Source organism: Peromyscus eremicus, chromosome 3 (genome assembly GCF_949786415.1).
Source record: "Peromyscus eremicus chromosome 3, PerEre_H2_v1, whole genome shotgun sequence".
NCBI lineage: Eukaryota > Metazoa > Chordata > Mammalia > Rodentia > Cricetidae > Peromyscus > Peromyscus eremicus.
This window is the reverse complement of record NC_081418.1, coordinates 21,759,607-21,771,707: the sequence shown is the minus strand read 5'-3', so window position 1 is coordinate 21,771,707 and position 12,101 is coordinate 21,759,607. Positions and strand designations below refer to the sequence as shown.

General features: G+C 41.9%; 1 protein-coding gene across 1 annotated transcript in view; it reads left to right on the top strand.

Annotated features, from left to right (window-relative positions):
- Positions 1-12,101, top strand: part of Col28a1 (collagen type XXVIII alpha 1 chain) — a 160,228-nt gene that overhangs the window by 130,403 nt on the left and 17,724 nt on the right. The window contains exons 28-31 of the mRNA XM_059256514.1: positions 5,788-5,856; positions 6,327-6,407; positions 6,498-6,533; positions 11,095-11,131. Of these exons, the coding sequence (XP_059112497.1) occupies positions 5,788-5,856; positions 6,327-6,407; positions 6,498-6,533; positions 11,095-11,131 (223 nt within the window). The remainder of the gene's footprint in view (positions 1-5,787; positions 5,857-6,326; positions 6,408-6,497; positions 6,534-11,094; positions 11,132-12,101) is intronic.

Here is a 12,101-nt window from a genome sequence, read left to right as displayed (position 1 = left end):
TCACACAGTTTAACCTACATACATAATTAAAATTTTGTCAAATGTTCCATTCTTTTTAATTAAAAAAATTGTGTTTATGGATGTTTTGTGGCATGCATACCATGTGTGTGTCTGGTGCCTGCAGAGAAGAGGGCGATGGATCCTTGGAATGGGAGTTACAGATGGCTATGAGCCACCATGTAGGTGCTGGGAATCAAACCCAGGTCCTCTGTAAGAGCCACTATTGCTTTAACCACTGAACCAGCTCTCTGACTCCAATTCCTTCCATTTTTAAAGGACTTTAACTTTCGTTATTTAGTGGAAAATTATTTATATGCGGTAAAATTCATACCAGTTCTCTGCACAGGCAGCTCCTGCCGGCCTTGGGCTGAGCATGCATTCCTGGCCCCAAGCAATAGGGCAGCTTTAATGCCTGCTCCTAAGATTCCTTGCTGTGGGTTTTAGTCTGTTTCCTTCCTCCAACTGCTGTGAGCTGTAGACGAAATTCTAAACAGTCTTATTAAATAAGAAACACAAAACCAAATACAGAGTTAAAAGCCCAAGAGATTAGAGCACTAGCCAATAGCCTTTAGCTTACCACTCGCTGCCATCCTTCCCCCTGAGAGAGACCTTCTCCTGTGTGACTTGTCTTTTTATTCCTTTTCTGTTCTACCTTCTCATTGGCTCTAAACCCAACCACATGATTTCCTCGTCACTGCCTGTCTACACAGACCTCCAGGTCTGTATGGTTCGTACTGGGATTAAAGGTTAGGGTCACTGCTTGGCTGTGTCCTTGACTATGCAGAGACTCTGCCTGCCATGCAATCGGATTAAGGGCCTGTGTTACCATTGCGCGGACTTCTGCTAAATGGCTTGCTTTTAGCTCTGATCCCCAGGCAACTTTATTTATTAACATACAAATAAAATCACATTTCAGCACAAATAAAATATCACCATAATGAGTCATCACCTTTGCCTAAGAGGTAAGGATGTTGCTTGTCTTTTCCTTAGATGACCTTTCCCCATAGGGGGTGCCATGCCTTTTCCTGGGTGATAGGGTTTGCACATTTCTGTCCACTCGCAATCCCTCCCATAGGGAGTGCCATGCCTTTTCCTGGGTGATAGGGTTTGCACATTTCTGTCCACTCGCAATCCCTAGGCTGAAAGCCTCACTCTCAAGGTGATGTTATTGGGAGGCACAGCCTTGGGGATGTGATTAAGTCAAGAGGGCGGGGCTCTCACAAATGAACTAGTGTCCTCAGAATAGGTCCAGAGAGCTGCTTTGTCCACCATGTAAAGATGCACCCGGAAGACACCATCTACGAACCAGAAAATGGTCCTCATAGACAATGCCTCCTCCCCTGTCCGAATCTTGGGCTTCTCAGCCTCCAGGACAGTAAGAAATGGATAGCTCCGTGTGTGAGCCGCTATCTCCCAATGTTGTTGGTTGTTCTGGCTCTCTTTTGGGGGGCCTGCCACCCAGCTACCAAATAAATACACAAAAGCTTTTTCTTACTCATGAATGCCCAGCCTTAGCTTGGCTTGTTTCTAGCCAGTTTTTCTTAACTTTAAATTACCTGGACTACCTTTTGCCTCTGGGCTTTTCCCTTTTTCTTACTTCTATAAATCTTCCTTTTACTCTGTGACTTGCTGTGTGGCTGGGTGGCTGGCCCCTGGAGTCCTCCTCTGTCTCTGGTTACTTCATCTCCCCTCTTCCCGGATTTCTTCTCCTATAAATTCTCTCTGCCTGTCAGCCACACCTATCCTTTCTCCTGCCTTGCTATTGGCCAGTTCTTTATTAGACCATCAGGTGTTTTAGACAGGCATAGTAACACAGCTTCACAGAGTTAAACAAATGCAACATAAACAAAGTAACACACCTTCAAATAATATTCCACAACACCCCAGTGTTTTGTTGCAGCATCTTGGACAGAATGAGGCAGTAGGATGTGGCTTTATGTCCAGGCCTGTACCACAGGGAGCTGTCTGAAGCCTCCCACCTGTCACTCCTGCCCAGCCTTCCTTCTTGCATGTCTTTCTTCTGAGCTCTGGTGGGTCCCAGCAGAGCAGCCTGGGGGGAGGTGTGATCTCTCCTTCTGCCTGTAGCCCCAGCGTCCCATCATCTCACAGCAGCCACGTTGGCTGTTAGGAATAGGTTCAGAATTTTATCTGAGTCCTATTTGCCAGATTATACATAACATCTGGTATTTCCATCAGGGAAGGGTGTGCTAAGGTTTTTGCTCTTCTTGGGGATCCAGTGTTTTCTAAGATGTTGAGCAGTGGTTGTCCCACAACTACAGGTCCATGACAGTCTACAAAAGAGTGACTTCACTTATACAAAGAGGTCTTCGAGGAGTTCCATACCTTTCTAACAATTATGTAGACTAATTGTTTCTTAGGCAATATTTCATATTTCTACAGCAGATATTACAAAAGATGTCCAATAAAAGGCTTATGACTAACTGCCCTTTAAGAGTTATGCAACTTCCCAGCAAAGTGAAAAGCCATATCCTGAGGGAAAATCACTGAGAAGTCAATTACCACATGGGTCACTGGATGTCCAGGAGCCTACCCTGAAATGTTTCATGATGTAAACATCTTATATATAGTTGTTGTTTTAAGAATGATTTATTTTTTGTGTTTCTATACTCTGAGTAGAAGCCAGAAGTCCATTTTATACTTTTTTGAGCATCTATGAATTTGATTTGTTCTTCCTATGCCCAATAAAACATTTAGAAAGAATAACAATTATTTTCTTTCTTACTAGTAATACAAACAATTAAAAGATTCAGATAGTTGCACATTACTCTTGTAAATTTCATTTCTATAAAATAATCAATTATTGAAAGCTAAATCTATCCCACATTTAGTAGGCCATACTTAGAAATGGAGTATAGTGATACAGTGGTTGAGAAGTTCAGTTTGAAAGGTGTATTTAATTATATTTTCCAATAGATACAACCTTTCTGGCATTCTTTCTAATCTAGAGTGAAATCATTCTTTACCACTTTTCTGAGCCATAGAAGGAAACCTGATTAAGGCACATTCGCCTCTGCTAAACTAAGCATGGGCTTACCTAATAAAGGCTTTTAGCCAGCTGATCTACTCTGAAAGTTTTAGGAAACCCTCAAGTGTTTTGAAGGAAAGCTAATGGTTACAAAGGAAGAAAATCCTTTATGTTACAGAGGCCCAGCTTCCTTCATTAACAACTATAAGTAGAATGTTTACATTAGAAAGCATTTTAGTGCAGGCTCCTGGACATCCAGTTACCTCTTGATAGATGTCTTCTCAGCGATTTTCCTCAGGATATGGCTTTTCACTTTGTTGGGAAATTGCATCACTTCTTAAAGGCAGCTAGTCACAAACTTTTATTGGATAATTTTGTAATATGTGCTGTAGAGATCTGAAATATTGCCTAAGAAACAATCATTCTACATAATTGTTAAACGGGTATGGAGCTCCTCCCAGGCCACTCTAAATATAGATTCCCCAGTGGTGATTCTCCATTACATCGTAGTATTACAGCGTTTTTTACTATCCGTCCTCCTTTGGATAGGACAAAGCTATCCACTGGATTTCTTTGTTCTGCCATGAACTTTTTGTCTCCCTTGTACTTAACCAAGGATCCTTCTGGACTCCTCAGCACAGATACCAGTAGTCTGAGGCATTGCCTCAATCCAAAGCTTCCTTTTTTTACCAAATATCTCATTGAATGAAGATGCCCTCATTCACTTCCACAAAACATCAGAGGAAGCAAATTTACACTGTGACCTTCCCTGAGACATCTTTAAGACTATACATGTAATATGTGGATTGTTTACTTTTTAACTAAAATGAAGGGTAGTAGAATTTCAGGCAGTTGTCTCCTTAGGGTCCTTCACACCTCTCTATGGACTGGCCACCAGTCCGTAGCTAGGCAGACCCTTCTAAACTCTAGATAAGGCTGGGATCCATGCCTACTGGAGCCTGTTTTCTGGTAAGTGTGAGGTTCTGTTTTCTTTACATTTCTGCCTACACTTTATCATGACACGTGTGTTATTTAGCTGGCACCAGTTTCTATGCAGAGTTCTGGGCCTCTCAGTATTTCCAGATTTCCTAGTGGGAAAAGAGAATCACTCTTGATTGCAAACTGAATAAACAATATCAATAACTTCTACCAAGCCGAAAGTGGACAACAGCTTCTTGAGGGTGAGTCATCTCGTAGATGTGTCAGAGTTTGCAGTCCTTCCTGCTGGGCTGCTATGTCACAGCACTAGGCTTGGCTCCAGGACACCAAGATGGAAAGACATAGCTGGTGGTGGTGGTGGCGCATGCCTTTAATCCCAGCACTCGGGAGGCAGAGGCAGGCGGATCTTTGTGAGTTCGAGGCCAGCCTGGTCTACAGAGCGAGATCCAGGAAAGGCGCAAAACTACACAGAGAAACACTGTCTCAAAAAACAAAACAACAAAACAAAACAAAAAAAAGAAAAGAAAAGAAAAGACATTTAGGGAACAAGTTCTCAAATTTGGCCATTCTAAGGAACTTGCTTTGTATCTTGAATTTAGGAGCCAATGCTTGCAATCTATTCAGATACAAAGGAACTCCTAGAGTTCAGTCACACTGTGCTGTGAGAAATTGACTCATGGCAGAACAGACATTTATCTCTCCCTTCACCCATGATTCTCTTTAAGCTAGTGTGAGGTTGGGACTAAGGTTAGAGTTTTTATTGTGCCCACTGACGTTCTCCTGGGGTTGGCTAGGGAACTTCTGAGTGTATGATGAAGGGAAGTAAGATAGCCGCCCCAGTATCTTTCGTACTCTGTCACAGACAAATCCCCTGACACAGAATTCGGTACGGATTTGGGATAGATTTCTTAGCAGCATAGTTACTGTGACTTTGTGATTTATTAGTGATTATTTCTGTTTCATATTCTATACCATGATGTTGTTTTCGCCCTTTTGTGTTTTGTACAAGAGAGGGAATTAAGACGTGTGGGGGAGAGCCAAAATCAAGTCCTGCCTGTTGCTATAAACAATCAAAGATGGAACTAACAGGTTATAGTAATTATATAAACAGATCCTTATCCTTGATTGGAGGAAAATGTTTTATTTTTCTCCCCATTATTAATAAGTGCTTTTAGCATATTATAAATATAGGAAAATACAAAGATAAACTGAAACATTAGCCATTTGTGAACAAGTACATGTGTCCATTGTTGATTTTAAAAAATACGTGGCACTGGTTACCGTAAGAGGGAAGGTCAGAAGCACAACAAAACCCAGTATCAGAGCTTTATTAGGAGGAAAGGGGGGACATAAGAGAGTGTGGCCAAGTCTAGGGCAGAGACTTGCTGGTGGGGGGGGCCGTGGAGAGCAGAAGAGGAGGGAGAAGTCTGTGTCTGCTTTTTAAGGATTCCTCTGCACATGTGCAGGTGGACTTGCAGACCTACACCACGCATGCGCTGATTGCATGACTGCGCTTTGTGCATTTGCACAATCAAGCAGTGCACTGATGACATAAGATGTAAGACCCCTTTCTTAGCTACTGAACTGAGCATGTGCGGTCATATAGCTGGAGTGGCAGAATCCTAACACCCATAGCTTTAGATCAGTCAAGACAGAGGTGTCTATACCACAGGAATGCTAGCAAACCATGAAATCTATCTCTCTCTATGTATCTGTATCTATATTCATATTTTATATCATCCCTCAAAATTGGGTAATGCTGTGATGTGGTTCAGAAGCTGCAAGTGAGTTTCTAACTCCCTAAACATTCTGAGTTATTCTGGGGAATTGATAAGAATGCCTCTTTCTTATATCTCACGTAGGGGGAGCAAGGACCTCAAGGTTTTCCAGGCTCAAAGGGCACAGTGGGCCATGGCCTCCCTGGTCAGAAGGTAAGTGAATCAGAATTTGATGGAAATGCTTAGGCATATGGTCTCAATTGCTTAACCTTGATTTTGACAGAGATCTCATGCTTCCTGCCCCTCTCTCCACACTAAAAGAGCCATCTGCCATAGAATCCAAATGCCGCAGCTTTTCTACTTACCATGTATTTTCCCTCATTCTTCAAAGGCAACCAATAAAAGAATAAATCCTTATGAGACATGTAGGAGACACAGAAACCTCAGGAACCTGGTAAATTATACAACAGTTGAGTTTCCTGAAGGCAAGGAGCTGATCAGAAGGTGTCTCATTTCCTCTTAAGTGTAAATGATTTTTCTCCCTATGTGTACTTATGTCAATAAGAACTCTAAGTATTTAAGGGGGTTTTAGTTGCACCAAATCAAACTGTCGGACTTTTTCCCCTTTATTTGGCTTTAATGCTCACGATGTGAGTTTATCTTTTAACCATATTTTTATACAGGGAGACCATGGAGAACGGGGCGATGTGGGGAGGAAAGGTGAAAAGGGAGAAATTGGAGAGCCCGGATCTCCAGGAGAACAGGCAAGATGTGGTTTTTCAAGCCTCACTCCAGCTTTATATTCTCGGCTGGTCTAGCCTATCCTGAATGTTACTCTTTTTCCCACTAAGTAGGGGTTACAAGGACCAAAAGGAGACCTGGGACTTACGGTGAGTATCTATCCTGGAGGGAAGTTGAGGGGTCCATGCTTGCAGAACTATTACACTCATATTGTAGCTTTAGAATTATGAATGTTTTGGATGTTGGTTTGTTCTGTTTAAATGATGGTGTTTGCTGCCAGGCCAGTGTTGACATGGGTGCAGGAGGTAATTCAGTCTGGATGAGGGGAGAAATCACACTAGGGAGCCGTGCACAGCTCCATGTGAAGGCATAGGAATACTCCTTTCTGGCTTCTGGTAGAAATGATCAGGTTGCTATTATTGGCAGTAAGGGAGTGATCTGCTTAGCAGAAGTTCAGAGGCCAATGAGCTTTTATTTCCTGTGGCTTTTCTCACTTCAGGGTAGGGGCTCTTTTTCCTTGAGCTAGTTCCTTAAGGAAGTGCTATAGGCTAGTCATCTCAAAGCTGGAATTATACGTATGGCCAAATTTACAGATTTGTTGAATGTCTACAAACTTTTTCTACTCTTTTCCACTCACTATTAAAAACAAAAGAAGATGATTCTTCAAATTCTAATGGGTGGGAAGGTTCTAGAATTTTCATAGCAAATTCAAACTCTTCCTTTCTGATTAGGGAGCACTTCTTCTCCTAGAGACTAGAGAAAGGGACATTTAGTTTTTTTTCTTTCTTTCTTCTTTTTTGTTCAATTATCAGCTGGGAATGCTGATCCTATGTACAGTGGCAGGAAAATAGGAAAGGGAAGGGAAGGGAGTCTGTCTGGTCATGATAACAGCTTCTTTCTGTTGTTCCCTACCACCAATCAGATCCCTGAAGATGTCTACATTTGTGTAGCAGTTACCTGCCAACAGTAGCAAAGACGGGATTCTGTGTAAATGGTGGAGGGAGCATTTCTCATGGCTTGATCTCTGCCTTGTTGTTCTGATATGGGGGTGGGACAGAACTATTTTCCTTCATCTAGACATTTGCATATTCATTTCCCCAACATTCGTTGGGTATTTACTGTGGTCAGACTTATGGATATGCACTATGAAAATAGGAGCCTGTGGGAAATAAGAGACTATGACCCTGAATTTGGGAGAAAGAGACAAAAAGAGTTCATCTACCATGTGATGAATATTTTGCTAAAAGAAGACTGAGGGGAATGTGGTAGTCTGGAGGAGACAAAATGATATGTGGTAATATTCAGGGCAAGAGAGACTGTCTCTTAAACAAAAGGGTTTGTCTTTGCTTTTGTGAATTTATTCAGCCTTGGCTGCTTTGTACAGTCCTATAGTAGGTTTCATTAATTTCCACTGCTTTACCCTCTTATATTCCTGCTCGTTCAGCTGAACCCCCTTTTCCCAAGAAGTTCCCCCTCAAACTTTCATGTTGTGCACATGTATGTGTGTGTGTGTGTGTGTGACTGAATTTAACTAGGATTGTTTCCATGAGCATGGATAGGAGGTTATTTCTTAAGCATGGACTGTTTTTCAGATATTTCTGATGAAAATAACCCCTTCAGATACTGTATTTTTGCTACTTTTTCTCCTGCTATGATGCCTGAGCCTTGAGTGAAATGATATAAATGTCCCTTTTAGGCCTGAGCACTCCACTGTTATTATTGTTAGCATTTCAACCAGTTATGGGCCTCTGCATTAATCACAATTAGTTTTTTTAAAAGGTTCAGTTCCTTCAGCGGTTCCCTGTCAGTGTCGGTATTTCCCAGTGTCTGAACTCAGGCTTCCTGTCTTCAGACTCAACAGGGAAGGTTAACTGTTAAGGCACGAGGGTTTGTAGTTTGAAAGGCCAATTGAATATCATAGTAAATCAAAGGGCAAATGAAAATACTTGTTTTTGCTATGAATGTAGAAAAAAATCTTTCAGACTGTGGTAGCTATACTGGCTCCTAAAGAAACTAAAGAGATGGCTACTGGGATGTCTCAGGGGATAATGGTGTTTGTTCCCATACATGTAAGCCTGATGACCTGAATTTGATGCCTGCAATCCACACAAGACTTCACATATATATTGAAGCAGGTGCCATTCACCACCTCTCCCCACCCACTGTCTCCCTCTCTCTCTCTCTCTCTCTGTCTCTCTCTCTCTCTCTCTCTCTCTCTCTCATATATATATACAAACAAAAAAGTAATAATAATAATAATAATAATAAATGAATTAAACTGACTTGTGGTCCCTGTTTAAGTAGTCACATGTACCACAACATTTCTTGAATCTGTCTACAGTTTGGATCACTCCTTGGAACATCAGAGCTTACATCCTACAGTCATCTAAGCATCTTCAGGTGGATGTCCCAGAATGCACCAAACTCACTGGGGCTCAGTCACCCAGATTCTATCTGCCTCTTTCATGCCTCCAAAGTCCAGAGCAAGCCCATGATCATCTGTTCCCTTTTAAACTCTTTCTATCTCCACCCTCTTCTCTTAGTTACTTGTCAATCCCATTTTTTCACCATCTAGAATATGACTATGTAGTAATAATAACCAGTGTTGTGTCTGAAATCAAATGGACTTCCTTCTATACTACTGTTGGAGGCATCAGTTCTCACAACTTCTCTAAAACATAGCTGTGAGCATTGTGCTGCTATCAAAGAACCTTAAAGATGACCATGCCTTTGATCAAGCTTTTCAGAATAAGTAATAATATCAAAAACAATTATGATAGAAAGTTAAGTGAAAAGATATACTCATAAAGCTTGGTGTAGATATTTTTCCCACAAGTGAAAAGTTAAATAGAAAGCTGTGTGTGGTGGTATATACCTAAAATCTCAACAGCCAGAAGGCTGAGGCAGGAGGATTAAAAATTCCAAGCGAGGGCCGGGCGGTGGTGGCGTATGCCTTTAATCCCAACACTTGGGAGGCAGAGCCAGGCAGATCTCTGTGAGCTTGAGGCCTGCCTGGTCTACAGAGCAAGATCCAGGACAGGCACCAAAACTACACAAAAAAAAAAAACCCTGTCTCGAAAAACAAAAAACAAAAAAACAAAATTCCAAGCAAACCTGGGCTACATAGTGAGGCCTTGTTTCAAATAAACCAGGTGACATACATTTCTTCTTTCTAGAGATATCTTACATAAATACATAAAGTTTCCCTTTCAGCATGCCCTCTGGTTCAGATTTATCAACTGTCTCTCTGAATGTGGAAAAGTATGGCAATGCCTGAAGAAGAGAGACCTGTAGTAGATTTTTGGGGAGCTGCCAACTCACAAATAATAACACGGAGACTTATGATTAATTATAAAAGATTGGCCTACAGCTTAGGCTTGTTCCTGACTAGCTCTTATAACTTAAATTAACCCATGTATAGTACATTCTATCATGTGGCATTGCATCTCTTCCATCTTGCACCTCTTGTGTCCTCTCTGTGTGGCTGGCGACTCTGCCCTTCTTCTTCCCAGAGTCCTCTCTGTCTCCAGAAATCCTGCCTAACCTCTTTCTAGCTATTGACTGTTCAGCTTTTTATTACACCACCCATAGCAATACACCTTCACACAGTGTGCAAATATCCCACAACAGAGACACTGTTGACACCTTCCTCTTAGATTAGTACAACCTTTGATTAGTACAACTCAGCATCATATGAGAGGAATCATTGTTTTTATTCAGTTTGTCATAAAACTATTGTTAGATGAAAATGACCTCAATAGTCTCCATCATGCTGCTAATTTAAGTAAGCTGTGTCACCGGTTACAAACATTGTCTTTACCCCAATTCTGTCATCATGGCTTTGTTCTCTAAAGTTTCACGTTGTGTATCTGTTAGCTTTATCTTGTTACATTGACTGCTGTTCACTCCTGTTGAGATCCAGGGTCCTGTTAAACGCTATTCTCAGCCCCATGTCTTTAGCAAACACAGACTCTGGCCTCTGTTAGTCCATCCAGTCCCTTGTAAACAAACAGCAAGCAATGGACAGTGTTGGTAGACCGACTTCGGGAACCTGCCATTAGAACAGACAGACAACTTCTGTGCCTGTCGATAGGGCAGAGCAGACAGGCAACAGGACAGGAAGGGGCTTTTAGAAATATGAGAGCATTTCATAAGGAATCAAGAAGAATATCAGGACACGAGGAGGGGACTTTAAGAAATGAGTATTGGAACTGAAAAAGGATCAAGAATGGGTAGGTACCTCTAGGTCTCAGCGCTTGCCTTAGTGACTCAGCATATTGTCTAAATCGTTTGCTGATTGACACCATGCCAGAGGAGGCAGGACTTTGTGAGCTCAGACCTGTGCACATTCACCTCCTATAATCTGTGTCATTACCCCAAGACCCAGAAACTCTTACATTGTCTGACAGCCCAGGTCCCATTTTATGTCCTCTGATAGCCATGGTCCCACGGCTGACATGTACTGGAGTTTCGATTTAAGGTCTAAAAGTCTGAGCTATTAAGTTTCACTATTCAACCTCATTTTGGGAATGACACAATTTTATGTATATATTATATCCAAATTCCAACTTTTGTGCTATTCATTTAATTTTCTGCAGTGAAGGAGTGAATCAGATGGTCCAATGCCGAGTATAAGACAAATCTCTCAGGATTATAGGAAACATACTGTAATCATAAACTTAATGTTGACACATTTTCCTTTTTCCCCAGAAAGAAGAAATTATCAAACTTATTATTGAAATATGTGGTAAGATTTAATTATCAAGAAAGTGAAATGTCCTGTACAGCATAAGCCCTTCTGTGTGCTGTGTGGCAGAGCTAATGTGATCGTTCAGGAGACACATGTACATGGTGGGGAAATGAGAGACTCACCTGAAAAGTCAGTGGGACATGGAGAGGTGACATGGGGGACGCTGTTGTTTTCTTATTTCCTTAAGGCTGTTTGGAGAGTAGGAGGCCCCAGGGTGTGGGTAGCAGGGCCTTTGTAAGTGCTGTGCTCATCCATAGTCAGTGACTTCCTGAGCCTGGGAAGAAAACTGATACAGTGGAAATTCAGTTGCAAAAGCCCAACACACACCCAGAGACTAGCTAAAGACTGCCACAGGCTTTTCCTTCAGCTGGGATAGCTCTCCAAAGTGAGTTTCGGTGTGATTTCTGCAACTGTGTTCTATCTCACAGGCAGGAAGACATTCAGGGGTCCACCTTGTTTCACAAGGAAATCTAAATTCCCTCATAGCTGAGCACTTTAGACTCAGAGTTACCAGAGAGAGAGAGAGAGAATAACGAAAAAGATTAGCGGAAGGAGAAGATGGATGGGATGAGGATGACTTCTGTGTTTGAAGGGGACAGAGGCAAGAATAGCACTAAATCCCAACACTTCTTTGTCTCCTGAGTACTGAGACCTCTGGTAATAGGACAATTTAGACACGGCTCCTGGATTAGATTTTTGGGGACCCCGGCTCTGAGTAGTTGCTTATTGACCAGTATTTTCTGGAATCCCTCTTATCAGAGAGTTCAGGCGCAGGTGGACTGTTGGCTTCCTTGACAGCATGGGAGTTGAAATAATCCTCCCAGTGGGTGACTGGAGACACTGCCCAGAGCAGCTGCTCTGTGTAGACTCGAGGGCCCTAATCTACCCCCTAATTAAACATTTTCATCCTTTCACTTTATCCATCCGGCATACCAGTGAGCAAATCTCCAGTTCCACTTAAAGATAT